Source organism: Lichtheimia ornata (assembly GCF_029851405.1).
Source record: "Lichtheimia ornata isolate CBS 291.66 chromosome Unknown scaffold00072, whole genome shotgun sequence".
NCBI lineage: Eukaryota > Fungi > Mucoromycota > Mucoromycetes > Mucorales > Lichtheimiaceae > Lichtheimia > Lichtheimia ornata.
Window position 1 is genome coordinate 47,897 of NW_026695392.1, and position 26,547 is coordinate 74,443.

General features: G+C 43.4%; 14 protein-coding genes across 14 annotated transcripts; 9 read left to right on the top strand and 5 right to left on the bottom strand.

Annotated features, from left to right (window-relative positions):
* Positions 1–19: 19 nt before the first annotated feature.
* On the bottom strand, positions 20–928 carry O0I10_010553 (uncharacterized protein; the record flags this gene model as incomplete). Its single annotated transcript, XM_058490532.1, has 4 exons — positions 20–170; positions 225–337; positions 392–444; positions 505–928. 4 exons carry the CDS (start codon positions 926–928, stop codon positions 20–22), a joined length of 741 nt encoding a protein of 246 aa, XP_058338668.1.
* A 464-nt stretch (positions 929–1,392) lies between these two features.
* O0I10_010554 (peptidyl-prolyl cis-trans isomerase-like 1) lies at positions 1,393–2,425 on the top strand (the record flags this gene model as incomplete). The annotated part of the gene is made up of 10 exons (XM_058490533.1): positions 1,393–1,472; positions 1,534–1,558; positions 1,628–1,657; positions 1,716–1,733; positions 1,799–1,814; positions 1,876–1,921; positions 1,976–2,072; positions 2,139–2,175; positions 2,229–2,313; positions 2,380–2,425. 10 exons carry the CDS (start codon positions 1,393–1,395, stop codon positions 2,423–2,425), a joined length of 480 nt encoding a protein of 159 aa, XP_058338669.1.
* Positions 2,426–2,598: 173 nt separating this feature from the next.
* Positions 2,599–3,967, top strand: O0I10_010555 (uncharacterized protein; the record flags this gene model as incomplete). Its single annotated transcript, XM_058490534.1, has 7 exons — positions 2,599–2,662; positions 2,729–2,826; positions 2,889–2,910; positions 2,973–3,070; positions 3,147–3,306; positions 3,368–3,422; positions 3,472–3,967. 7 exons carry the CDS (start codon positions 2,599–2,601, stop codon positions 3,965–3,967), a joined length of 993 nt encoding a protein of 330 aa, XP_058338670.1.
* Positions 3,968–4,335: 368 nt separating this feature from the next.
* On the top strand, positions 4,336–5,258 carry O0I10_010556 (uncharacterized protein; the record flags this gene model as incomplete). The annotated part of the gene is made up of 6 exons (XM_058490535.1): positions 4,336–4,413; positions 4,482–4,586; positions 4,658–4,696; positions 4,754–4,843; positions 4,902–5,073; positions 5,134–5,258. 6 exons carry the CDS (start codon positions 4,336–4,338, stop codon positions 5,256–5,258), a joined length of 609 nt encoding a protein of 202 aa, XP_058338671.1.
* A 122-nt stretch (positions 5,259–5,380) lies between these two features.
* O0I10_010557 (uncharacterized protein) lies at positions 5,381–6,572 on the bottom strand (the record flags this gene model as incomplete). The annotated part of the gene is made up of 3 exons (XM_058490536.1): positions 5,381–6,012; positions 6,073–6,157; positions 6,222–6,572. The coding sequence occupies 3 exons, from the start codon at positions 6,570–6,572 to the stop codon at positions 5,381–5,383; spliced, it is 1,068 nt and encodes a 355-aa protein (XP_058338672.1).
* Positions 6,573–7,841: 1,269 nt separating this feature from the next.
* O0I10_010558 (uncharacterized protein) lies at positions 7,842–8,773 on the top strand (the record flags this gene model as incomplete). Its single annotated transcript, XM_058490537.1, has 6 exons — positions 7,842–7,858; positions 7,919–8,085; positions 8,153–8,313; positions 8,379–8,540; positions 8,603–8,614; positions 8,675–8,773. The coding sequence occupies 6 exons, from the start codon at positions 7,842–7,844 to the stop codon at positions 8,771–8,773; spliced, it is 618 nt and encodes a 205-aa protein (XP_058338673.1).
* Positions 8,774–9,313: 540 nt separating this feature from the next.
* On the top strand, positions 9,314–10,237 carry O0I10_010559 (uncharacterized protein; the record flags this gene model as incomplete). Its single annotated transcript, XM_058490538.1, has 1 exon — positions 9,314–10,237. The coding sequence occupies one exon, from the start codon at positions 9,314–9,316 to the stop codon at positions 10,235–10,237; it is 924 nt and encodes a 307-aa protein (XP_058338674.1).
* Positions 10,238–10,499: 262 nt separating this feature from the next.
* O0I10_010560 (uncharacterized protein) lies at positions 10,500–11,906 on the top strand (the record flags this gene model as incomplete). Its single annotated transcript, XM_058490539.1, has 7 exons — positions 10,500–10,620; positions 10,675–10,773; positions 10,825–10,971; positions 11,035–11,213; positions 11,269–11,421; positions 11,484–11,685; positions 11,755–11,906. 7 exons carry the CDS (start codon positions 10,500–10,502, stop codon positions 11,904–11,906), a joined length of 1,053 nt encoding a protein of 350 aa, XP_058338675.1.
* A 30-nt stretch (positions 11,907–11,936) lies between these two features.
* Positions 11,937–15,071, bottom strand: O0I10_010561 (uncharacterized protein; the record flags this gene model as incomplete). The annotated part of the gene is made up of 9 exons (XM_058490540.1): positions 11,937–13,089; positions 13,152–13,278; positions 13,332–13,548; positions 13,614–13,780; positions 13,853–14,182; positions 14,242–14,454; positions 14,515–14,555; positions 14,611–14,723; positions 14,790–15,071. The coding sequence occupies 9 exons, from the start codon at positions 15,069–15,071 to the stop codon at positions 11,937–11,939; spliced, it is 2,643 nt and encodes an 880-aa protein (XP_058338676.1).
* A 133-nt stretch (positions 15,072–15,204) lies between these two features.
* On the bottom strand, positions 15,205–16,076 carry O0I10_010562 (uncharacterized protein; the record flags this gene model as incomplete). Its single annotated transcript, XM_058490541.1, has 6 exons — positions 15,205–15,296; positions 15,354–15,456; positions 15,519–15,633; positions 15,702–15,841; positions 15,902–15,970; positions 16,029–16,076. The coding sequence occupies 6 exons, from the start codon at positions 16,074–16,076 to the stop codon at positions 15,205–15,207; spliced, it is 567 nt and encodes a 188-aa protein (XP_058338677.1).
* An 833-nt stretch (positions 16,077–16,909) lies between these two features.
* On the bottom strand, positions 16,910–17,259 carry O0I10_010563 (uncharacterized protein; the record flags this gene model as incomplete). Its single annotated transcript, XM_058490542.1, has 3 exons — positions 16,910–16,935; positions 17,015–17,050; positions 17,145–17,259. The coding sequence occupies 3 exons, from the start codon at positions 17,257–17,259 to the stop codon at positions 16,910–16,912; spliced, it is 177 nt and encodes a 58-aa protein (XP_058338678.1).
* Positions 17,260–18,238: 979 nt separating this feature from the next.
* On the top strand, positions 18,239–18,469 carry O0I10_010564 (uncharacterized protein; the record flags this gene model as incomplete). Its single annotated transcript, XM_058490543.1, has 1 exon — positions 18,239–18,469. One exon carries the CDS (start codon positions 18,239–18,241, stop codon positions 18,467–18,469), a length of 231 nt encoding a protein of 76 aa, XP_058338679.1.
* Positions 18,470–18,804: 335 nt separating this feature from the next.
* Positions 18,805–20,515, top strand: O0I10_010565 (uncharacterized protein; the record flags this gene model as incomplete). The annotated part of the gene is made up of 3 exons (XM_058490544.1): positions 18,805–19,292; positions 19,362–20,174; positions 20,239–20,515. The coding sequence occupies 3 exons, from the start codon at positions 18,805–18,807 to the stop codon at positions 20,513–20,515; spliced, it is 1,578 nt and encodes a 525-aa protein (XP_058338680.1).
* A 1,391-nt stretch (positions 20,516–21,906) lies between these two features.
* O0I10_010566 (uncharacterized protein) lies at positions 21,907–22,689 on the top strand (the record flags this gene model as incomplete). Its single annotated transcript, XM_058490545.1, has 1 exon — positions 21,907–22,689. The coding sequence occupies one exon, from the start codon at positions 21,907–21,909 to the stop codon at positions 22,687–22,689; it is 783 nt and encodes a 260-aa protein (XP_058338681.1).
* Positions 22,690–26,547: the final 3,858 nt, after the last annotated feature.

The following is a 26,547-nucleotide window of genomic DNA, read 5'->3' on the forward strand; positions in this document are numbered from 1 at the left end:
TTCAACAATTTACTCTGGTTTAGCTTGAACTATGGAGTAATACGTATTCCCTTGTGCTGTGACCAAATTGTATCATGTCCTTTGCTCGCAATTCGACATAGCGTGTGCCTGGTATTTGTTCATTGTTGAGATAGGTCCCATTGGTGGAATCAAGATCAATAAGGAAAGGTCTAAGCAATCAAATGAGTATGTGATTTCCTTGATCCAACATAGATGATACCTACTTTACGACCTCTTGCGTCTTTCCGGTGTCTGGATTGGATTCAGGTACTCGTCGAAATTGCAAAACAGCGTGTTGCTTTGAACATGATGGATGATCTACAGGAATATCGGCTACCTATAATGATAACAATGAGCATGTTGACCCACAATGAAACTTCTTTTAACGTACCAATCGATCTCTACCGATCAAGAACGAGCTTTGACGATGGATATGCAAAAGATCTATATGTACCCATATCAACACATGTATGTAGCTTCCTTAAATCCACGCAACACACTTACCAATCTGTTCAGAGCCTTTAAAGACATACAATCGCCATTTCAACGTTGGTTTAGCAGCCTCGGGAGGTTCATTGTACTTTAGTTCCACACCCTTGACAGTATTGGTTTCTGCTGCAAGTTTGCCGGATAATCCAAAGTTGGGTTCCTCAGCAGGTTTCTCTGGTTCTTTTGGTTTCTCTTGTTCACGATCTTCAGGACGACCCCATTCATACTTTTGACGTGGACGATGTTGCTTAGGTGAACCACGACGACGAGGCGCGCTTTGATGGGAACGACGTGGCGATGGGGATCGCGAATCTCTGCGACGACGAGAAGAACGTGCTGGTGGTGATTGGGAATCTCTACGACGATAGTGAGGTGGAGATCTTGAACGACGTTGACGTTGCCGTGGTGATCGTGAGCGGCGTGAAGGCGAGGAAGGCATAGTTGTCAAAGAGAGAGAAAGGGAGTGAGAGAGACAGTAGCTGAAATCCAATTGATTTGTCGTCAATAAAGCATGTCATGCGTACTACAACTCGAAAGTCATGTCAATGATATTACCTTGTACAAAGTGTTCTTGATCCTTGAAGGTGAATAGGCTTTACTATAATCATTTCATAAAGGGGAGAGGAGTGGAGCAGTTTTATTCATCATCATCATCATCCACCATACTTCAATACGATGATCGTATATGGTACAATGACTTGCCATTACTAATGTCCTTTATACATGTTTCTTCCTTCTATCAAACCTCATTGTAGTCATCCATGTTGTGAGTACATCAGGAACCACGTACATACAAAGGTGAGTGGGTGGGTGGGCACGTGCAACGATTTCTATGGCCCCGACAATTTGCATGGCAATGGGCTGGCATTTGGCAGCAGTTATCTCCTTCTCTCTTATACTACCATGAGCGCCGGCCAGACTGTAATCTTGGACACATCCGTAGGCTCGATCGAAATCGAATTGTATACACGACACGCTCCAAAGTACGTAAAGTTATATACACCAACTCCATGGACTCCTTCATCATTGACACGAGTTTGGCAGGACATGCAAAAACTTTTACGAGCTTGTGAGTTCTTAGCACACCCTACCTTTATTACGCGACTCTAAACACGCTTTATTCATATGCACTTCATAGTCTAAGCGAGGATACTATGATGGCGTCAGCGTAAGTTTGATCATGAAAGTGTTATTTAAGAGAGATGAAATGCTGACAGATCGCATAGTTTCATCGCATTATCGAGGTATGATCTACACATATACATTTTCTTATTCCATCTTTTGACACAATCCGTATGATGGATATCAGAACTTTATGATTCAAGGTGAGGAGTATGAGGAGGAGGTATCCAAGGAAACAGCGCTAATAATGGAATATACAACAAGGTGGTGATCCTACTGGTACTGGTCGTGGAGGAACATCAATCTACGGGTAAGAAGGATGGAAGGTTTACATGTCGAACTTTTGTTTATGATTTGGAAATAGTGATAAGTTTGAGGATGAGATCCATGGCGAATTGAAGCATACGGGTGCCGGTATTCTTAGCATGGCCAACGCAGGTCCCAACACCAATGGATCACAGGTTTGTGGGAATGGATGTTGTGCATTAAGGGAACACTCGTTCTTATTGAGTTTCTTTCTTTTGTAGTTCTTTATCACTTTGGCACCAACGCCTTGGCTTGATGGTACGACAGGATGCAATGGATAATAGATACGAATCATCTGACATGGCATATAGGCAAGCACACCATTTTTGGCCGAGTAAGCGATGGTATGAATGTTGTAAAGCGGATGGGATTGGTACCTACAGATAAGAATGATCGGTACGTATACAGGTGGTCCATCTTTTTCAATGCCATAGTAATAATGATGATGATGATGATGATTAGGCCCAAGGATCCTGTTCGTATTATCCGTGCTCGGGTAGAAGAGTAAAAAAGAGCCTCCTTTTTCTCGTACAATAAAAAAAAGTCCTTCAAGGACGAGAAACGTTACCAATGCGCCAGCGTGTGCCGTGTCGGCATTTTATTTTTCATTTTGTTATTCGCTTGCTGTTATCCCAACCAAAAGTAACCACCACAACCACTGCTACCCAACCCACCCTGCACATGCCCAAAGAGATCAAATCACTTGTCGCCTGTTCTCAAGATGTTCTCGCCCGCCATTTGGATTGTAAGACGATGCCATTACGAAACGTCCTAGTCATCTCAGCTCATCCGTGCTTAAACTTTTCCATAGTTCTCGACGACGTTGGAAGGGCTCCGTACAGCTTGTTAAGGGAAGCCCTTTGCAAAGCAACACCACAGCAACTCGATCGTATCGAGCGAATCAATCCAGTAAGTCAATAGCATCGTGTCTTTATTACTTGCATCTCACATGAATTCATCTATTTGCTCAGCATCTGATCCCAGAATCAATTGGTATATAAACAAAAAGCAAAACTCATTCCTGTTGGTGTTACTTAGCAAATTATATAATGTAGAGCTGTGGTTACCGCATTGCTTATCATTTTCCGATATCCGAGAAGCTTATAACCAAGATGTTTACCCTGAATTCACTGATTGGAGGCAACTTTACCATGTAAGTAGACTACTACACCTTCAACAATAATCCCACGTTGTTACTAACTCTCTCACCCACCCCCATCCATATATAGGAACGCGTGCAAGAAAGTGAACGACGTCGACAAATGGCCAGGGCAAAGATGAAAAAGGAATACAACAAGATCCAATCTGAAAAGGCAGCCAAATCCATCAAGGTCTTGTCGGGTGTAGTACCTATACAAGGTCGTAAAACTACCACTTACGAAGCTGCAAGTAAGTTGGACATGTGAAAAAAAATTATACCTAGATAGTTAAACTCTTGCTTGCATAATAGAGCGATCTACAACCAGTAAACTATTCCGAGAAACTCGCAAAGCGGCTGAAAGAACGTAAGTGATGGATCAAATTAGCAGCAGCAGCATGATTAACATCTTGTAGGCATGCCATCTATAAATCCAAACCATCTCCATCAACGGTTGCCAACCAACGACCCCAAAGACTTTCTATGCAAACAACTACAACATCATCTAATCAACGACCTGGATCGGCGTTGACACGCGCATACAATTCACTCTATGAGCAACAACATATGCCACCTCGTTCACCCATATACCGCCCGCTTGTACAGCCACCCTCTCGAATATCATCATCATCATCACCAACAGCAAAGAATACACCTTCACCCTCCCCTTCCTCGTCAGAATGCATACCAACTAGCAAAAAACCTCGTTTGAATGATCGCCATCATCATCATCATCATCACCTGACAACAACGAGCAGGTCGCCAAGGCCAAACTTTTCACCCAATCGAAGCCAATCCGAATCTGCTAGTAGCCATAATGCCTCGACTGCTAAGCGACCCGTAGCGATCGTTAACTTTGACATTTTCAAGCAAGTGAGTGAAGAAGGTTTTAATCCATATCATCATGGCTGATTGATCTTTTATTATTATTCTTATAGCTGAGCTGAAGAAGCTTTTACGATCCATGTTGTACATAGTTGTAGTGTTCCTTTGACCGATGAAGCGATCTTGTTCGTCTTCACATTTATACATAATCTATATTCCCTTGACTGCTGCCAGAATTACTTTGAATGACAGGCGTGATATTGATATACATGAAACGAGAGGGGTTGATGGTTGTGAGGGAAGGTTTGAATGATAGAACATGGTGAATGGGTAGGGATCAACGCATTAGGAAATTCGGGTTGGCTGCATTGCACAATCATCATGTCACCACCACCAACCACTTTAAATGCAGCGCTGGTTTCATTGTTGTTATCTCGACGCTTTCTATTTTACAAATGCCAAACGTTCTCATTGGTGCAACAGGAAGTGTGGCGAGTATCAAGATTCCACAACTTGTTGATCTCTTCCTTGAGGTATATGCTTTCACTCTTCATGCCGAATGGACTTGGCATTGACAATTGGTGTGTGTGTGTGTCTACAGATTCCCGACGTCTCTGTCAAGGTGGTGCCAACCAAGGCTGCTCACTTTTTCTTCACCAGCGAACAAGTCAATGCTGAAATATGTACAGACGAGCAAGAATGGGCTGTAAGTTGACTTTTGAAGGGATGATCATTCAACTAGGCAAGCGAGATAGTAACGAGCTTGTTTCTTTTTAGATGTGGGCAAAGAAAACCGATCCAGTACTTCATATTGACGTAGGTTCACACACATTCACCACCCTACATTTCTTCATCTGATGGATGGTGTTGTAGTTGCGTAATTGGGCTGATGTGCTAGTCCTTGCACCGTTGGATGCAAATACCCTTGCAAAGATTGCAAATGGCCTTTGTGATAACTTGCTGGTAGGTGGATGTCACGTGCCCTTCTTCTAGATCCTCTCACATCCGCTTACTAATGTAGACATGTGTCTTACGAGCATGGAATCCTATAAAGCCGGTCATTGTGTGCCCTGCTATGAACACCAACATGTGGATGCACCCCTTTACCGCTCGTCATCTCGGTGTCTTGCAAGAGCTGCTCAAATTTCAAGTGATTAGTCCCATTAGTAAGACATTGGCATGTGGCGATACTGGTAAGTGAAGTTGTGTGAGCGGGCTATCGCATTCTACATGTTGTTAACATGGTGTCATAGGTGTGGGAGCTATGGAAGAACCTGCTGTCATTGTTGCCAAAGTGAAAGAATTTATCAAAGACGAAAAGATAGGGAAATCAGATATACCAAAATCAGAAAAATTGGATGAAGGAAGCCTTATTTAATAAAGCAATGTAGATGCAAAGATATGTATATTCATATGATGTGAAATAAAAGTGGATTGATGATGAGAGAGTGAGTGAAAGATGATACAAGTAGCAATAGGGGGAAAGGGAAGAAGCAGCAATTAAACGCGAAGGACAATCTTGCCCACTGTTCGATGAGATTCAAGTTTCAAGTGTGCCTTGGCGCCATCCTTAAGATCAAATAGCTGATCATCTCGAAGGACGCTCTTTATAGAACCATTGGCCAAAAGTGGATGTAACTCGCCAGCAAATCGGTCCCAGGGCAAGTGTACCACCACACGATATGGGCGACATCCACCAATTAAGCGTCCCAAAACGGTTAATCCCATCTTGAGGCCACCAAAGAACCCGACTTTTTCGGCACCAGCATGCATTTGAGGACCAACAGCAGTAGCGTAAACGGATCCTTTCTTCAACAAGCCCACAAATTGGTTGTAATAATCGTCGCCACCAACGCAGTCAAAGATCGCATCATAGCTATTCACCTCCTTCTTCAATTCATCCATCTCGTGCTGCAGGTTGTAGGCAACGGTTCGATCTGCACCCAAGCTGGACACAAACTCTGAATTCCTTTCACTGCAAATGGCCACCACATGTGCACCGGTAGCCTTGCCAAGTTGAACAGCGTACGTGCCAACACCACCAGAGCCACCAATGACGAGAATTTTCTTTCCACTACTACTCTTGATAGGCATGTTTCCTAGAACAACAATACCTTGGAAGGATGTAATACCTAAAAGAACAGGGATCAGTATACGTTGTTTTAATCATCTTTAAAAGCACATGTACTCACCAGCAATACCAACAGCAGCGGCTTCTTCAAACGACATGTTGCTTGGTTTCTTCACGATGGCACCTTTACCGAGCGTGGTAACAAGCTACAAATACAAATTGTTTAATACCGTTGTATTCCATCCACGTCATTGTGGCATAGTTACTTACGTATTCAGCATATGCACCATACTCTTGGCCAATGGGTACACTCAAACCACCATAAACTTCGTCACCAATCTCAAAGTCCTTGACTGCCGAGCCCTTGGCTACCACAATACCCGCATAATCGCTTCCAATGATATTGGGTGGGTTCTTGAATAACATGTCGGGCACGTTGCCTGCACGGTATTTGGCTTCGATAGGATTGACACTAACAGCTTTGACCTTGACCAAAATGTCATTGGGATTGCGAATAGCAGGTGTCTTGATCTCGACGTATTTGAGGGCTTCCTCTGCTGGGCCATAGCGAACCAGCTGCAAGGCATGCATGGTGGATGGGATCTTGTAAGAATCAGTCATTGTGTTTGTTTCGTTGTTGTATGAGAAGAAGAAGCAAAAAGGGAATAGAAAGGAACCAGGATTTATGCACTTTTGATCAGGTCACACAAAGATGAGTGGCGAGTATGCGTGTTCTTTCTTTCTTTGTATTGTTCGCGATTACCGTAATCAAAGCGGCGCCTCGAAAGTAACACAACATTTAATGTATATCGTTTACCATGACTCATCTGACTTGCCGCGTGGCCTTACTTTCCATAAACAATGATGGGACAGTACTTTTAGGTAATGCCACCTAGCTCTCTCTCATTACTACGACTACAGGCCTTTCCCAAGTAAATGGCTAGTTAAACTCCGTTGCACATAATAAAACACTTTTCCTTTTCACATGCTGTTGACGTTGACTGATGATGTGATATACGAGGAGGGAGAAAAAGGAGACCATCGCTGAAACAATGATCTGATTTTTCTCATGAGCTATATAGGGTAATTTACGTGTGAAGGATGGATCAAGTGGTTTTGGTTGTCATGGAGGAGTTGTCCTGGATACAGTAGTGCACGGGCCCCAAATTGATTAATGGTGGACTGGAAAATTTTGATCCTTTGTTGGGATCACCTCTCCTTTTGATAAATCTCTTTTATTTCTGGCCGTGTGAACAAAAACATGCACGTACATGCACATGTCTGGAAGATGACCTTTTGCATATCGCATTCCCATGGTTACATTGTTCAAGAGCTTCGTAGAATCAAGGATGGCCTTTGATCGCGTTCTCTGCTATATGCATGTGGTACAAGCGTTTGACCAAGATGGATCATCACTATGATGTTAAGAATTGGCATGGTTGCTATAGGATTCTTTCCACGACCAAGAGACATGGCAATGCTCGTTGTTTCCTTCCCCAAAAGCGACGTTCGTGCGTCTCATTGTTGCAATCTCAGGAGGTGTGTCAATCCCAACCCTTTTTTTATTATGTCAGACACCCCATTTCTTTATGCATATGGTGCTTTCAGATGAAAATGCTTTGTGTGTAGATTGATCAGCTAGCTATGTCATCGGATGAGGGATCGGAGACGTTTGCAATAGATGTGTGTACGTGAAGAACGAATTCGACAAAGGCATCGTTGAAGGGAATGCTAGTTAAAAGAAGGTTGGGCACTATTAGCTATAGCAGTCCAGCGAATAATGACCCTCATCATGCTTGGGCATTGTACCACCATTACCCACATTCGCCGGGGCCGAAAAATCGCGCGCTGTTGTGTGTCTTTGTTCTCTCCACCCCATTTTTTCCCACAATGAGCCAGCTCTTGAGGCATGTTCATTTACGTGTTGGGTGCTTGTCAACTTCGTAGCTAACATGTATACGCAATAGATTATCGACAACACGCCACGTAGTCAATCGCACGATCCGACAGCGTTGTCGAGCATATGCTACCCATCAACAGCAACCATCGCAACCACAACGAGCAGCTCCACGATCGTCGCTTATTTCGCAAAAGACAGCAAAGGAATGGAAAGAACTCTCGACGCCTCAAAAAGGTAACCTAGGAGGGAGTATGTTTTGGTTATGATAGAACGCGTTTTTCTTATGGTATGTCTTTATCAGTGGTGGCTGCATCCAAGGCTACTGTGAATGTTGGTGTTATTCTTGCTGGTGTTGCATTGACCGGTGGTCTTTTGTTCTTGGTTGGAAGGGAATTATTTGGCTCGGATAGTACGACAGCTATCTTTTCAGATGCAGTGGATCGTATCAACGCACATCCCGAGGTAAGGACATCAAACATCATCATAAGATATCGCTATGGGAACCAAACATTCATTCTTGAAATTAGGTCTCTGAACTCTTGGGAAAACCTATCAAAGCACATGGTGAACCAAGTAGAAAGCGTAATCGACGTGTTCAGCATCAAATTGTTGAGGATGGTCAAGGCAATCCACATTTGTTTATGCGATTCTACCTTGAAGGACAAGACAACCGAGGCACTGCTTTGTTGGTAAGTCATGATGGAAGGGAGGATACCATTGATCCAGATAATAACTTTTTCTTTTAAAATAGGAAATGATCAAGGTATGAAGGAAGGAAGGGTGAAAAGGGATCTTATCCTAATGTGTGGGTATCGTTTAATAGGATGATAGTGGTACTTGGCAGTACAAACGTTTGCTTGTTGATGTCCCAGGTCAAGGGTATCCCTCTCGTCGCTATTTCATAGAAGGACAACAACAATGAACACTCTACGCTTGAACAGAAGAGCATTTTCCAGAGCATCTCCTACGAGTGTGATTTATGAAACGATGTCAATCCGTTCGAATGGCAAATAAGGTGGCATGGGGGATATAGATATCATGGACATGATTAGCAACCCTGGATTAGTGTTGGATATTTGAGCTTGTTGTTGTGATTTGCAAATTGAATGAAATCTCGATGATTGTTGATACAGCACGTGAATTGGTGGTAGTTTGACAGGTGGTGATAACGGCTAGTGGTTATGAGTCTCTCTCTCCTTCTTGATCAAATACAATGATAGCTTTATTTACAAAGAATAAAGGGAACGTTTCTATGGAGTATGGCTATAGCCATTGATTGCCCTTGTATAAAACATCTTTGTATCAGGAGGCATAAAATAAACATGTGTGGAGCAAGTCAGTCACGAAAGTTGAGGTTACTGTTGCCTTGATTGCCAGCACCCTTTCCTCCTCTCTTTCAATACAACACACCACCCACCACCCCACTCAACCAACCCCTCCTCCTTTTTTTCGACACCCAGGAATGGAGAAATCGTTTGCAGGCCTTCTGCGTAATTCACGGTTAGCGAGATACGATCGTAAGCTTGCTCAAGTGTACTGTGTCTCTCGAGAGAATCAGCAAAAGGGCAATTGGGGCTTGAAGCGCAACCTCCCCAGCGTGATCCGCACACCATTTGTGACCATTTCCGATTTGGATACGGCAGAACATCAAACGCCATGGCGATCGGGCACCGACCAGGTTATGTTTGTGCGTCGTTGGAAGGAGAACTTTGTCAACTCAAAGAAACCGGTTCCTCGGCCCGAACATGTTGAACACAATGTGGCTCTTATGACACCTGCTCAGTTTAAGCACTTTGCCAAACAAGCTGCCAAACGCTCGCCTGATTTTCATCAAAAGTTACAAGACAAGGTGTTGAAGAAGGAGCAAATCTTTGAATATCTTGGTGTTACTTTCAACGATAGCCCAGCAACCGGTGTTGTGGGTCCAACCTACAGTGAGCATCAAGTGGAGATGAATTACCCCGTCCAAGGTCGATTCCTCAACAATGATCGTGAAGGTTATGCAGTGGGTATCGGTGGTGTCGTAGCCTTGTGCTTTAAGCGTTACGTTTCCAATCCTCGATTGCATGGTGACAGACGACAACGCATCTTTTATGTCGAAGAAGCTTCCATTGATCCACAAGGTAGGCCACATGTGGTCGTCAGCCCATACAAACCAGGTGTTTCTTCCATTCCTTCGATTCTTGGTGGTGAGGACGCCGAGGGTGATGTGCTATTATCATCATCAAATGGCATGAAGGCTGAGGACCTATGGAACACAAGCCGGGTACGTCAGGAACGACCGATGCAGGACAAACCAGATAATGTACAAGCAAACCCCAAGCATAAAGAGTTAATGGAGTGCCTCGATGTCTTTACTGATAAATACGGCTCAAAAAAGAATTAGGATTATCATAGAAATAAAAACAATATCGCGTAGACCATCATTCATCATTGGGAAAACAAAGGAGGTTTATAATGTATAAATTGAGATGTGGATCTTCATAAGGGGTGGAATAGATCACGTGAGCTTGAGCTTGTTACTTGTCATCAAAGAAGGTTGCCACCATTGTTCTTAAGATAAGGGAGGGATGGAAGGGACATGTACAGTAAAGCGGTCTTTCCGCATTTGGATTTCTTCGAGCAAACGCCAACATACCTCTTTATCAATGAGCAAATACCCCCCATTCTTCGACTCAGCTCTTCTTGGTCTCGATCCCTTATTCTCAACTGCATTGAAGCTCTTTGCAAAGGCCATTCTCGACTTGAAACCGCTACCCGATCAGCCAGGTACAATGAACACGGCATGTCAATATGGGAATCGTTGACTGATCAGCGTGTCAGATCTCTATGTCTTAAACCAATGCCACGTTATACGATATGCTGAGGTGTGTGGAGTGATTGTATCGGTGGAACAAACCTATAACACGATCATATACACATGTAAGTTGATCTCGTATTCTTTTGAGGTGATGCTCACATTCATGCCAATAGTGGATGATGCGACTGGCACCTTACAATGTTGTCAATGGAAGAATCAAGGCAAAATTATCAAACCGCTTGCACTTGGAACAACCGTGTGTGTACGTGGACGTATTAATGACTTTCGAGATGCGAGGCAGATCAACATACAAAGACTTGGTAATACTTTACATCACCTTCTCTAATGGAAAACACCCCCACTTAAACCTTTTTTATGTATAGATGTTATCGATCAGAACCGACAATTGATGCATGATATATGGGCGGCCCGTTTGCTTGAAACCACCTATGCTGAACCACCCATGATACCCCAGGACATCATCGACGATACAAAAGAGATCAAAAAGGAGCTGCAACAGCACATGGATGAGAATTGGACGGACTTTCTTGCGTCCTCTCAGGTAAGATGGCAAATCAAAGCAAGATGAAATGGGCCTTGCTGATCATTTCTCATAGCAACAAGCCGCGATTGTCAAGGATGAAAAGTACTTTAAGCAGGAGATGCTCGAATTCTTACGCTCAACATCGGGTGAAGGGCCTTTTTCAAAAACAAAGCCACGAGGACATAAACCACTTCATACACTGGCTCGGCAAGTCATCACACAGCATGTACGTTTTCTTTTCTTTTCACGCTTGTTTAAATTTGCCTATTGACATGAGCCTTGTGATAGCAAAAAGAAACCGCTACCAGTCAAAATATTGGCACTTTGTTCAAGAATACGATCGGAGCTCTTTTAAAGGAAGGATGGGTCGTCGAGTCAACCAGCGGCGGTACAGACATGTTCTTGCTTGTAGACGATGTAAAGCTCGAGACTTGTATTATCAACATCATCAAAGACGCCATCCAAGCCCTTCCACCACGGTATCAAAATGGTAATTGGATAAGAGGGGAAGAACTTTACTTGAGAAAAGATCAATGCTAATCAGGTTCCTTTTTTAAAGGCGGGATCATGTTGGATTATATTATCATCAAGGTCCAAAAACAAGACCCCTATACCAAGTTGCCACGTGATCGAATTGTTCGTTGTATAGATAGTATGGTTACGAGGAGTATTTTATATAACACGCGTGCAAGAGAATATAAACCCTGTTGAATGATGATGATGACAAAATACAAGTGTATGCTAGTGGTTTCTGATATACATCTCGTCCGAGTACCAAATGTCATAGTCTGCATCATTTTCATAATCCCCAAATGCATGCAACGCCATCACCTTAAGCTTGTAGGTTCCTGAGGGTAATGGTTTACCATTATTGCTGAAATCTTGTATTGAAGCGGCTTCCTCTTCCATATGCAGCTGATGATCAACGTTTTTGGTGGATCGAAAGAGTTTTGGTTGCATGACAGCCAACCCTGCTGCTGCAGCTGTGCTTTGCTCTGCCATTGCTTGCTCTGGTGATGTAGCAATATCGCCAGCCCAAGCCATAAGAATGGAATCATTGATATCATGGACATTGTTCCTTCCAAGAAATGCCCAATAGCCACCAGGAATAATACCAAAGGACTGGGATGTGTTTTTGGCATCCACCGCAGTAACGAGAAGCAAGGGTGAAGGGTGGATCAATTGTAGCTGGATAAGAGCGGGTGATCGGCTGCTAACACCTGCCGTATCAAGCATCACCATGGGCATAGACCTGTTGACATAAAGTACAGGAAGGCTTCCCAATTCAACAGAGAGACCAGCATACGGCAAGTAAAGTACATTGTCGTCGTCATTCTCCTTGGCAATCTTAAAATAACCCGAATACACCGATGGCGCTTGAGTATCAGCAGGTGCACGTAGACGCACCGTAACATTGGCTGCTTCATTGGCTGGGATGCTGACTTCGTTGGGGTATATGCTCTCTACAATGGCTTGTGTCCCTGGATCATCGAGCTGGATAGGTTGCTGCAGTGGCGCCATATCATCACCATTGCTGTAGCCTTGTACAGTGGTTGCTGGGACATGGGTAATCTTGTAATCGCCTGCCATACGCCCATTATTGTGAATAGTGAATGAGTATTCATTGTTGGGTGCTTGTCGTGATAGATCACGCAATGCAATTTGTTCAGGGGTGACTCTGGTGCTGGCATGGATGGATTTGTAGACGTTGATTAAACCTGAACCTTGACGAGCAACCGATTCAAATGCTGAAGATTGATATCGGCTTAGTGGATCACCAGTATTAATGAGCGTTGCACGTAATTCTTCTGGATGCAGGCTACGACCACCACCTTTGGCTTGTTGCAAAAGCGCAATGATACCAGCAACATGTGGGCTTGCCATGCTTGTACCACTATGATTGATTTTCCATTAGAAGCCGTCTCTTGGTCAAAAATGATCCCTCATCCTTTATACCTTAAAGTTGCATAGCCTCCCTCTTTTATGAGATAAGTTGAATAAATCTCCCCACCAGGTGCAGCAATATCAGGCTTGACGCCCAAGTCGGGTCCTAAGCCCCATGAGCTATATGAACTGATGGTTCCTATAGGTCGTTGTTGAGTACGTGTATTTTCAAACAAAGGTTGGCAGCCTTACCTGCAGTCGGTATTTCGAATTGAACATCTTCATTTGGCAACTCAAACTGTACCCCTGGATTGGCCATTGTCATGTTGAACAATGACTCCCCTTGCTCATTGGAAATACCACCACATTGAATGCGTATTGTTGGGTCATTGATAGATGGGTTCACGAGACCTGGATTGTTGTTGTAGACAATGGCTGCTATAGCACCAGCCGCCTGTACATTTTGGACCTATGATAATAGTATACTTGCATGAGTAAGAGGGAAAGAAAGAGAATCCAATGCCACGTTTAAACCTTTTCAGAGAAATAACATCCACCACGTGCAATCAATGCAATCTTCCCCAAGAGATGATTCGAATGTACAGGTTGGCAAGCATCATCAGGTGGCATAAAAGTATCGGATACAGGTACAATCTCGCCTTCAGAAACCGGCAATGGCTTCCCTGATGAAGTTGAATATCCTATTCGTGCCCCCAATCCATGATCAGCTTCAGCTATTATACCTCCCAAGGTATCTTACATATGTAACTTACCCACTTGAAAATCATTGTACCTTATTGGGTGTGCCAAAGTGATCGAGTTATCGGTGCTTGCCACAGAAAGAGCATGTCGGCCTAACGAAGGTGCTCCCACTTGAAACATGCCTTTGTCGCCTTCATTACCAGCAGCTGCTACCACCATCATGCCTTTCAGAGTGAGTACGTCTGCCAAAACGGACGCTGGCGAATCCGCCCATCCCAAATCGCCTAACGATAGGTTGATCACATCCATGCCGTCATAGTATGCTTGTTCCATTGCTTTCATAATCACATCATCCGCGCTGCTACCAGAACATCCAAAGATTCGATAGGCTCCAAAGGTGACTATTGACACAACATGAGCAAGGTAGGCTATTAGGATCCCCATACCATACTAAACCTACCATCAGGAGCAACGCCTGTAAATTGAAATTCCTTATCATCAGCACCAATGATACCGGCAACATGCGTTCCGTGTCCATTACAATCCATAGGATCGCCATCGGGTATAGGTTGGTTATCGCCTGTGTAATCATCTCCAACAAAATCATATCCAAAAGCGACGCGGCATTGACTCCCAAAGCATCCACCCAAGCTGGGATGTGTATAATCGAGTCCTATAAATCTTGCATGAGATAGGTGCGTCCCACCCCGAATTTGCTAGCTATTATGCTTACCACTATCAATAATTCCAACTTTGATGTCTCGACCTGTCAACCTAATCATCGTCATCAATGATCCACCATGGTAGTAAATTGTTCATTGATGCTTACCCTAGCTCCTCACGCAATTGAGTGACACCCGTATCATTGTAATAGTTGAAGAGTCCTGTTGCTGGCTTTTTTCCAACGTGAAGTAGTTTTGCATTTGGGCGTGCAACGGCGTTCTATGTACGATGATAATGATTACCAATTCATCCTACCTATCTCATTTTGCCTCACTATGCACATACCACAGGCCATGTGCGATGTATGTCTTGTCGCATAAGGTTAAAGAAACGAGTAGCGTCATTGGATGTGTTGAACGATAGCGAAATGGCATTCATCATATCATATCGATGTCGTAGATGATGTTCAATCTTGTGTTCGGCCAACCGTTGAAATAGACCATCATCATGATGGGGTTGTTGAAACTCGACAACGTATGTATTGGGTAAAAAGAGCTGTTGACTGTCATTTGCAAAGACGACCACCGCTGTGCACGCGAGTAAAGAAAATATCAACAGCCATACCATGCTTCATCCAAATAAAGAGAAAGGGAAAGGGAAATGCAGAATAAAAAGTAAAAAGGGTCCAAGGGAAATATACCTGTTTGCCACCATCCCATTCATCCATCCATTTGAAAGCTCACAAACAATCCCCGTTTATTCAATCTTTGGCTGTAAACTTTGCATAATAGTCTTTTGTCCTCTTTTCGTATAATTCCTGAGTGCATTCTGGTAATTCATCTTGAAATGTACCTAGAATCAAGCATCTTGTCTTAGCTATCATTGTGCCCACATGTCTCCTTCCTTTACCTGGTGATCCAGAGTACACCGAAAATGAAGGCACTACAGTATTAGGCGGGATCACAGTATTGTCGGTAATGCAACAGCAATCTTTGATGATGGCAAACCGGCCCTATATGAAATATAAGCAAACACTAGATCCCTTTTTACCCCCTTCTTCATATACAAACTTACAATGATGCAGTTTTTTCCTATGGTCACATACGAGCCGATGGTGGCAGCTTCAATGATGCTTCCCTCGCCAATAGTAACATGATCACCAATCTTCATAGGATAATAGCTGAAAATGCTGCAAACAAAGAGTACCATCAGTGTATGCCATTCAACCCCATAACGTCCATGTATGTATGTATATACCCTTTGTAAGTCTTGTAAGGTGGTCGTATAATAGATCCCTTGGAAAGAAGGCAATAGCGTCCAATAGCAACTACAACAGCATGGCCACCACCCGTCCGCCGAAGATCACCGCGAATCACACATTCGGTTTGTATAATAGTCTACTGAAAGACACAGCGTGAATGGACGTCCCATGACGAGAGTATACGTATACTGCTGACCTTGCCTCCAAGGATAATGTTTTGACTACCACAAATGACGGATGCGCGGGAAACCTTGTTGCCTGTATCCTAGGAAACCAACATGAGATGAAATAAAAGAGACAGAGACAGAGAGCTATGAGATTACCGTTTCAATGTATTCTGCACGGTTGTAGTACACGATGGGAGCGTCCATTCTGGAAAGGGACGTCTTTAAAGAAATAGCGGGTGGTGGGTGTCAAGCTCAAGATCATATGCAACTTCTCAGCCAGCTGTTTTCGGAGAGACGTTGCATGGAAGCAGCTCTGCTATACATAAGCATGTGCCGTAACTTGATTGTCTCTTACTTTTCATGCGCATTTTCTTTAAAAGGTGATCACAACAACAATGGGCTGAATAGTTCAATAAGCCATGGTATGTGCCAAATGACTGAAAGAATCAACATGAATCAAGATACGTATGTCAAAGAATGAATAAATGGATGGTCGTCACCACCTTATATATAAACGTGTTCTTTTATTGTAAGATGTCTTTTCGAAACGTCTATGGAATTCCAAAAAGTACATGCGTAGTAGTGATAGGTCGTGACAATGAAGTTGAAGGTGTAGATGCTCAATTGGTTCATCCTTTGCAGTGCCAGTAAATAAGGTCAAAGTCACCCACTCATCAACATGATCGGATAAGAGATTACAAGCAGCTGCATGTCGTCGTTGAAAGTCTGCTGTGTAAGTTGACAGACACCAATAGCACGTAACTCGATGCATTCGATATACCCCTTATCTACTTGCAATGATGGCATGGTAGCAATCATCATCATCCTTCTTTCAACAATGGCTTCGTGTTGCTCAAAAACCATTCCTCTTTTTGGTGTCTACTGAAGATGCCCCATTTGCCCATTACCTTTGATATGCGTATCCCCTCTAAACATTCCAACGTATAGTTTTCTAACATGCTGGCCTTTATTTTGGCGTACATATGAAGTTTTGAACAATAGTATATTCCGGGACGAGATAACGATGGAAGCACCACTTAGTGAGCCTTCTTGCCAGCAGCCACTAGAATAACGCAAAACAATACCGTGGTTAGCATACATGAATTCTCCCAATCCAACATTCGTATCTTTTTCATACGTACAAGCAGGGTTTCTGGGGTCGTTCTTGTATTCGTCGCCTAATTGAAAAAGAAAACACGAATGAATACGGGGTTGCTTTGGGTTGTTTTTCTTTTGGTCACTCCAACAAGAAGAAGAAGAGCGATGGCTTACTGTTAATCATGGCGGTTTGCATCTTGGCAACAAGGAAGAAGACGGTAAGACCACCAGCGATGAAAGGAGCAGCGGGACGGAGGAAGGGAGCGTTGAACTTGCGCATGCCAAACATTTTAGTAATGTAGTGAAAGAGGACAAGGACCCCTTTGCCAAGCAGAGTTTTTAGCAGGGGGCGCGCTCGTGACTGCGGTGTATAGACTTTAACCCACTATACTCTTTGCTGCGCTGGTGAACAATCCAACCCCTGCGTCGTCGTCGTCGACTTGAATTCCCGACGTGTCAATTAGCATAGTGCGTGGTACCCATTATCCAACAATGACATTTATCCTCTAATGAAAAAACCTATTGCTGTGTCTTTAATACGTACATGACATGCTTGTATCTATAACATGATCACTTTGATTCGCTGTCTCTTTTCTTTTGTCATCTATAATCATTGTTGCATCCTCGCTCTGCTTAAAGATACCCGCTTGCTGATTGTGCTATATAATTTCATCATGTCCCCTTATCGAAAGATCCAAGTTAACTATAACCTCGAACCCAGCAATCTATTACTCGCTCGCATCATTGCAACAGATTATTGTATTCTCGTATCCAAAACGCTTTTTTAGATATACATGATGTATTGGCTGATCTGTCATCCTGTTGTTATTCACGGCTTTGTGCACATCGAGATGCCACACGCGAGACAACGTTCGCTAAGCACAAAAGAACATCTTATGAGACATCACAGAATAGCACATGTGCTCGTGCTCCTAATTTCATTCCCATCACAATGGCCTTATAACCAGGTTTACAGGATATGATCCTATTCATACAATGATGATGAGACCGCTAATCACATGGTTTCTTTAATGACCTTGAAACTGTTTCCATTATACTATTTTTGCATTGTAGGCATCCACCAAGGTATGCATTGTCTATTGTATCACAGCAGCATATTGTTTGTTTGACTTAATTTGGCGAGGATGTATACATTTAAGTGCAGGTCCGAGACAAGCATTGTTGGAGATATTTCCCTCGCTTAATACTTTACTAATGAATATAAATATCATACTAGATGTGAATAGGTGGATGTATAACCAATCAACATGGATCCAAACAATCGCGCAAACGCTGGTATGAACCAAGGCATGGGCAATCTCAAGGAGACTGCCGGCAACATGATGGGCAGCCAAAAGATGCAAGGCGAAGGCCAAAGCCAGCGTCAAACCGGCAAGTTCCAAGAAATGGAAGCCAAGGCCAACGAAATGTGGCAAGATGCTAAGAACAAGGTCGGCGATGCCTTTAACATGGACAAGGGCAACCAAAACAATCGCTAGAGTTTATTTTGTATGAAATGAAATGTATCATTTGTCTAATTACGATTGCTGGAGCTATCAGTGTGGGGGTTGAGAAAAGTGGATGACGTCTTCTACTACATATGGGGTCAATGATGATGGCGATGATGTTCATTTAGTTGAAGGAGGAAGGGTCCCTGTTCTATCTCTCATCTTTTTATTTGTTTGTATTTGTTCTCTTACATTGGCTCCTTCTTGTACTCGCTGAGGTACTTATCGGCTTTGGGATATCACGTCAATGGGAATCAAATGTCAAATTTCACACATGATTGAGAGTCAGCGAAGCTCCTTTCCTCTTTGCATAACACCCAACAACCATGGGCCCAAAACCAGCTCTGAAAAAGAAACGACCTCCCACTTCCACCAACAACAACAACAACAACAACAATGCCAAAGAAAAGGTCATGAAGGAGAGTGTCCAGCATCGGGCGCGTATGCAGCAATTGGTGTTTTCCTGGCAAGAAAAGATCTTTTCAATTCCAAAGGCGCCATCCTCGTTGCTGCGACAAGCTGCAACGATCCTTCAACCACAAACGTACGATGAGATCGTTGAAGAACGTGCTGTACAAGATTGGTGTGGCTATCCTCTCTGCGACAATACGCCTCAAAAGGACCAACCTCGTTACCACATTTCACTCTCGAGACGCAAGGTGTTCGATCAGTCTGAATTGGCGTCGTTTTGTTCGGAGGCGTGCCTTCAACGAAGCAAGTACTTTCGCATGCAGCTCTCTGAAGACCCTGTGTGGGTACGTGATATGCAAGCTGTACCCAATGTACATATCATTCGGTTGGATCAAGATGTCAAGTAAGTTTTATTTTCATTGTGTTGTATTATCACGATTGGATAGCTAAAACGTGTTTTCATTGTACATAGAAAAGTATTGGCGAATGAGCAACAAAAGAACAATCAAACGAAGCATTCAGGACATGAGATACGACAAAGCTACGTGCAACAACTCTTGGCCAATGTACCAGCAGCAACAGCTGGAGGAGAACACACCGAGTTACGAATCGTGGAGCATGATGATGCGATTGTGATGGATTCTGAAACACCTATTTCAGGCGTACATGATGCAATTGAAGGTTATCGGATCGATGTAAAACGCAACAACCAGCAACCAACAACCATCATATTGCAGCAACAACAGCAAACAAAACAGCCACCTCGACAACAAGAAACTGTTGCCATGGACACCAAGGATGAAGAGACATTGCTGGAAGATGCTATGGATACAATGATGAAACTCAAGGATCTCAAATTGGATCAACCTACCGAGATTGAAAGAAATGCACCACAACCACCAAAGCCGCCATCATCATCATCGAGTCGACGTCCTTCTAAGCAAAAAGTACAACCATCACCTGTTGGAGCACCCTCCTCCTCATCAACTTCACCGAATACCAACGACACATCCTCTTCAACAAAGGAAAAGGTGATCAAGATGGTCGTACCCAAACCGCCTGTCAAGAAGAAAAAGGCTCAATTACCTGAAATGTCTCTCTTTGGCAAGATATGGACGATGACGGATCGATTAACCACCAAAGCGACGCGACGTTACTTTGATCAGTTGAGGCATACGGATACTGTGGATGTGAGGGAGATTTTGATCCAAGAACAGCAGCACGGACAAAATGATGAATCAGCATTGATGCGTGGCCAAATCTTTAGTGAAAAGATACTTGAAACGTAAGTTGAGGTAGATGGATGGGATATTCACGGATGAGGTTGTTCATGGACAAACCCCCTTTAGGTTTTCTGTTATACGTGCACAAATTGGATTCGAGAACAAGCTTGAGGATGATTTGATTGATCTGATACAAACGTTCAAATTCAATGACGCGTCCATGGTGGTACTGGATGGATCACAAGCTTACATGATGACATTGGTTTTGTTCAAGGCGTTGGCAGAGCTCACGATCAAGGATTATGATTGGCATCCAGGATTCGAGGCATGCTGCAGTGCTGTTGGCGAGACGAGTGACACCATCGATGCATGTGTCAGAGTATTGAAGATTGCGAGCACGTGAACCCACCCTATGTACATAGAATTTTTATTCCCGATTACGTTTTGCTGGAGATTGTAATTAAATAGAACCGAGCTGGTACTACAGCATTGTTTGGAAGAACGCATCACGCCTGTGTAACAACTCGTTGACATCGTGTGGCAATGACGCCATTGAGCTTTCGCTATTTCTCTCGCTTCTCTTTGATCTTAATGCATTCAACTTGAGTTATCACCCGAATTGCGTATACGCTACCCATTCATCGTTTTGCTCAATTTCCCTTATTCACACACAGAGTTTGATTGCTGTAGTAGCACAACAAAAGCAATATCCAACAATGAACAAGAGAACACGAAGAACTCTCCTTTTTGATAAGCATCTAAAGAAAGAGCCCATTACCACGTGTCTGATATGAAGAATGTATCTTGTCGAAAGCAGTATTTTGAGAAAAAAGGTTTGGGATTCCCCCCCCAACCCCCGCCATCTTGCTTTTATCACCTGATCAACATTCATTATGCGTTTCTGAACCTGCGTCTTACAACCACAATGGACATCATATAAAGAGCCAACCATTTTGAGCAGCAAGCGCCATTATGTACCATTCTAGGGTGTCCACATGTAAACATTGCTTCCCGCTACGTTTGCTTCTTTGCCGAAATAGTACAGTAAAATGACCACGACAAAGAGCACCAATCCCATACAATATATGAAATAGGTCATCACCACCACTTTCGCAAGGCTAACGATTGTGCTGCTTCTTCGTCCTCTTTTGGTGCCTCTAATAAGAATGTTCGATGGTGCATTGTTCAGAGTACAATATAGTAACTACTATGAGCGATGCCATAATCCATCGCCTTTTTCAGTGTATAAAAGACTTTGCTTGAAGAAGAATACAAAAACCTCCTTTCTACTATCATCCATACAATCTTTAATCACATTTCACTATCTCCCTGCTTCCATCATCATTCTGAAAATGGTTTATAATTGTGCACGAGGGTGTTTTGATAGAACCTATCATATGACAAGACATCAGTCCAAGTGCTTACTAACTTTTTTGGCCCAAGGAGGTATGCATCATGGTCATTTTTCGTGTTAGATTTTCACTAAAACAATTATATTCTAAAGCATGGCAAACATGGGTACACCGCAGTGTGCCGGGCGAAGACTATAAACATGGTGTCTTTCGTTGTCCTTGCGGCCTTTTCGCTGATGTTAATCCTACATCAGTACAAAGCCATGCACATACATGCCTTCTCGCCAATCCTAACAGGGAGAGACCACAACGTTTCACCAATCTCATCCAAAGCGCTGCCCGACGAATGGTACAATACGAAGATGATTTAGCTGATAGAGCGACTAGGGTTCACCAGCTCGTATTAGCTGATCCAATGATGTTGGAGCTTCCTATAGAGCTCATGGACGATGCTGAGGATAATGTTGCTGAAGCAGAAGCTGGTCCGAATGCTCAAGCTGGCTTTCAGCCAATCATTCTAGAACCTGTGGAAGGAACACCTGAGGAAGGAACACCTGTGGAAGGAACACCTGAGGAAGGAACACCTGTGGAAGGAACACCTGAAGAAGAATCACCTGAAGAAGAAACGCCTGAAGAAGAAACGCCTGAAGAAGAATCACCTGAAGAAGAATCACCTGAGGAGGAAGGACCTGAGGAGGAAGAAGGACCTGAGGAAGCACCACCGCCAGATCTAGACGACTTTGAACAATTCTTTAATCATGTCAGGCCGTTAAACAATGATATGAAGCTTTTGCTCGGATATCCTCATAGTCGACGCCACGAACGCTACTATCCAGATAGTATTAATCTATCTCAACGGTTAACTGAGTATTTGCTCAACCCCCACAAGCTGACCCATGCTGCTCCATTTCATTTGAAAGCGATCCAAGTCCTCATTGGTGATCTTGTAGAAGATACTAGAGTGGCGATTATTAATGCGCTTAGAAATTTGATTATGGAGACACCTCATCCATTTCCAGCAGGCCGGCATATTTCGATAAACTATGAAGTAATGGTGGATTTCCGTCGTGAGCCTCTCTTTGAGGTCGAAGTGATCCCGCGCAACACCAGCGTCGACAACTTAGCCAAAATGATCGCCACAACTGCCAGACTGGGCGTTCTCAATTATCCCGGTGTCCAGATCCAAATTGGCGAGGCTAACTTTCTTCCCAACAATCTTTTCTAATGCACCCAAAGAAAACTATTCTACCCTCCAAGAATTTACAGTCATCATTGTTACAATAAATCAAATCATTTGCTTTAATCACATACATTTTTACAGTATTGGTCTTTTGAGATTGTACGAATGATTTCTTCTTATTGGTGGGAAAATGATGGCGAAAGTATGGTTGGTGTATGTATGCAAGGTGGACTTGGTATTGTACCATACACTATATAGTAAAAAGGATGCTTGAGGCTTGGCCAAGAGCATCTTGTGTGAAAGTTTCAGGTTCGAGAGGGGCAATCTCAATATCAAGGATTGATGTACAGTGTTCATGCATTTGTATGGCAGTGTGTCTCACAGGCCAACCTACTTAAATTTCCACTCCTTCCACTCCCACAACTTCTTGTCTCTTCCTCCCATTCTCATCTGTTGACCCCATTCAAATACAACTACCAGCTTCGAACGATTGTCCTGCTTCAACCCATCATGTCAATCCTACAACTGCCTTGATCCGATTGCCTTTGACTGAATGAGAAGTCCATGGCGTGTACACCCCACTACAGCACCCGCGTTCCTTAACACTTCACCTTCTCTTGTTACACCCATCTACCACGATCAAACGTAACAGCATTCATTCCAGCAGTTGCTATTCGTTCCATTGTCTCAAGCAGTGTTCACAACCTTGTCACTCTACTACAACACACGCTCTTGCACGCTCCTCTTCCACGACCAAACGTAACAGCAGCTGCCATTCGCAAGGTCTCAAACAGCATCCTTTACTTGCAGCCTTTTTTACGTGAACAGCAGATGGCCATTGTATGGAGGCAGCTTTTTTACGTGTAGCAACTTGCTTTCAATACACATCGGCTCTTATGGATGATGCCATATCAATACGGCGCAATACAAGCAATCATCACCTTGTTGAGCTGCGATGGAAAAGGACCAAGAAAGGGATCGACCAATGGAGAAGGATCAGCAGCAATATTGGACTTGAAATGGTTATGATGGGTGGTTGCAATCAAGTGCAGCGATGAGAAAGGAATCCTGGAATGTTGCTTTGGTTACTCAGCTCGTCGTCAGCATGAAAAGATGGATCAAACATGTGGACACGGCTGAGGATGATGATGCATTGGATGGGATTGTCGAGAGGGCTTTTATCTTTGAGGAAAAGGTGCTTTACAACCATGGATGATATTGGTGTCCTCGAGACAATGCACCCAGCAGCTATTTTGCAACCATGGATGAAGGATGTTTATGATGGCAGCAGCCAAGAATACAACGACGCAGTTATCCCTGTTGACCCTTATTATATGATCCACCCGTATCTTATCCAATTTACAATGCTCTTCCTTTGTCGTCTTTACTTGATAAACACCCACACTACCGTATGCTACATATGCATCGACTTTTTTTATTGAATGAAGATTGAGTTCAACGCAATATTTAGAAGGGTATCGTACTACCAGCGTAAATGTGCAAGATGCGTGCGGATCACGTATTGGTTTCTGGATCGAAAGGGGGAACATGAATTTGAAGGTCGGGAAACGAGGTTGGATCATTTACATCATTGTATCGAGATGCTTTTGTTCTAGACGAATGCAGTGATAAGGTTTCTTGGACGTTTGTATTGAAAAGATAATAAACTCGAGAGTGATGATGGTCAATATTGTGTTTGTTATGTACATAAGTTTGGTGGTCCATTCGAAGCTTAATTCATCATGTTCAAGAAAGAGTGAGCTGTAACCTGTAATACAATGAGACACGGGTACATGAACATACCTATTTACCTATGACAATTTTCAGCCAGCCCTATCTTATGCAACCTTGAATAAGGACGAACCATCCCATACGGGCCATCATAGGCGGATCTCTCTGTGGGCAGGCAGGCGAAGGATCGATCATGCATTTCTCAACCAATAGGATTGCCCTCAAGTCCCGTCCCTCAACTTCGTTACACATGCAGGCCGTTCTGCATCTCTGGCACTATTATAGTCATACCACTTGACAATGAACAACAACAACCTTCCATATAACATCACGATTACAGCATATGTAAAACATAAAGGTGCCTGTATCTCCAAACTTTACAATGAAACGTGTGGTTTTGAATAGAGCAATGTGCTCGGCTTGGCCAACTGCACCTCGGGTGCAAGTTTCATGATCAAGCTTGCCAATCCCAGATTTCGCAATGTCGCTACCAGCCAAACTGGATCTGGGGGTCGACCTCTTCGTCGACGACGACCAAAAAATATTTTTTGGGCTGTTTGCGACATTGAACGCGAAACTTTCACACAAGGTGCTGTTGGCCAAGCCGAGCACATTGCTCTATTCAAAACCCCACGTTTCATTGTAAAGTTTGGAGATACAGGCACCTTTATGTTTGTAAGCGTGATGCTATACGAGAAGTGGTCTTTGTTTAATGTAAAGTATCTAGACCCTGGAGAGCCAAAGATGCAGAAGGACCTCTTTGGGTAAATCAGCTAAAAAGTCAGGACTTCAGGGACGACACATGACAGGTACGCAACCCTCACTTTTATGTCATACGTTGGCAGCTAATAGCCACTTTTGTGCATTCCCAACTTTTGTGCATTCTATTGTAGGTGGACGATGCTCCTGCTCTAGACATTCATTTCCATGATTAAAGTAGGTTGATCCGAGCTGATTTGGTTGAGTTACGCTCACACAAGGTTACATCGGTTGAGCTACATCGAGCGTGCTTTATGTCCAGAGTGATGTAATCTCTCTTTGACCGCAGCTCAGTCAAATCAGCTCGAATCAACCTACTTTAATCATGGAAATGAATGTCTAGAGCAGGGGCATCGTTCCCATACAGTGGATCTCGCAACAATGATGATTGGATAAAAGTGGCCGTTAGCTAGCAATACATGCCTGTTCCTAGATGATCCATAAAGTAATTATACATTGACCCTTTCATTCATGCAAACGTAGCTGTGTTACACAACACGACCCTCTGCATCTTTTGCTCTGTCAGGGTCTAGCTACTTGACAATGAACAAAGACCACTCTTTATATAGCATCACGCTTACAAACATAAAGGTGCCTGTATCTCCAAACGTTACGGTGAAATGTGGGGTTTTTATTAGAGCAATGAGCTCGGCTTGGCCAACAGCACCTTGTGTGAAAGTTTCACGATCAAGCTTGCCAATCCCATATTTCGCAATGTCGCTACCGGCCAAACTGGATCTGGGGGTCGACCTCTTCGACGACAACGACCAAAATTTTTTTGGGGCTAGTTGGGACATTGAACGTGAAACTTTCACACAAGGTGCTGTTGGCAAACCGGGCCATTGCTCTAATAAAAACCCCACATTTCATTGTAACGTTTGGAGATACAGGCACCTTTATGTTTACCTATGCTGTAAGCGTGATGGAGCTGCTTTTTCTAGTGGATGGTGTCGGCTGCATTAACGGAAAGATGAAGAGCTGCTGAGTGTAATGACACGTGGTAGTTACACGAGCGTCCTTGACAGATTGTTGCACAAATGGATCATGGTCATGTTTGCCTTGAGGAAGGTAAGTAAGTATACAACATCCAATAGTGAAGGTGCGTCAAGATTTGTGTATGGCAATAGTGGTGGCTCCATATCGCATTTGGATTCTGTGGAGTGTCGAGCTGAATAAAAAATGATGCGCACGGACCATGCTTGATGCCTTCACAGCCGGGTTAGAAAGTTACGAGGGGCATGCACAATGAAATAAAACAGATAGTGTATGGGTATGTGTTTGATTGGTAATGTAGAATTCACGTTGCCTCAAGCAGAGAACCACTCTTTATTCATGATGCATTCGTTGGATGGGCATTGCTATTTGAGAGCCACATACATAATGCTGGATCAACAATACCAGCAGTACACGATG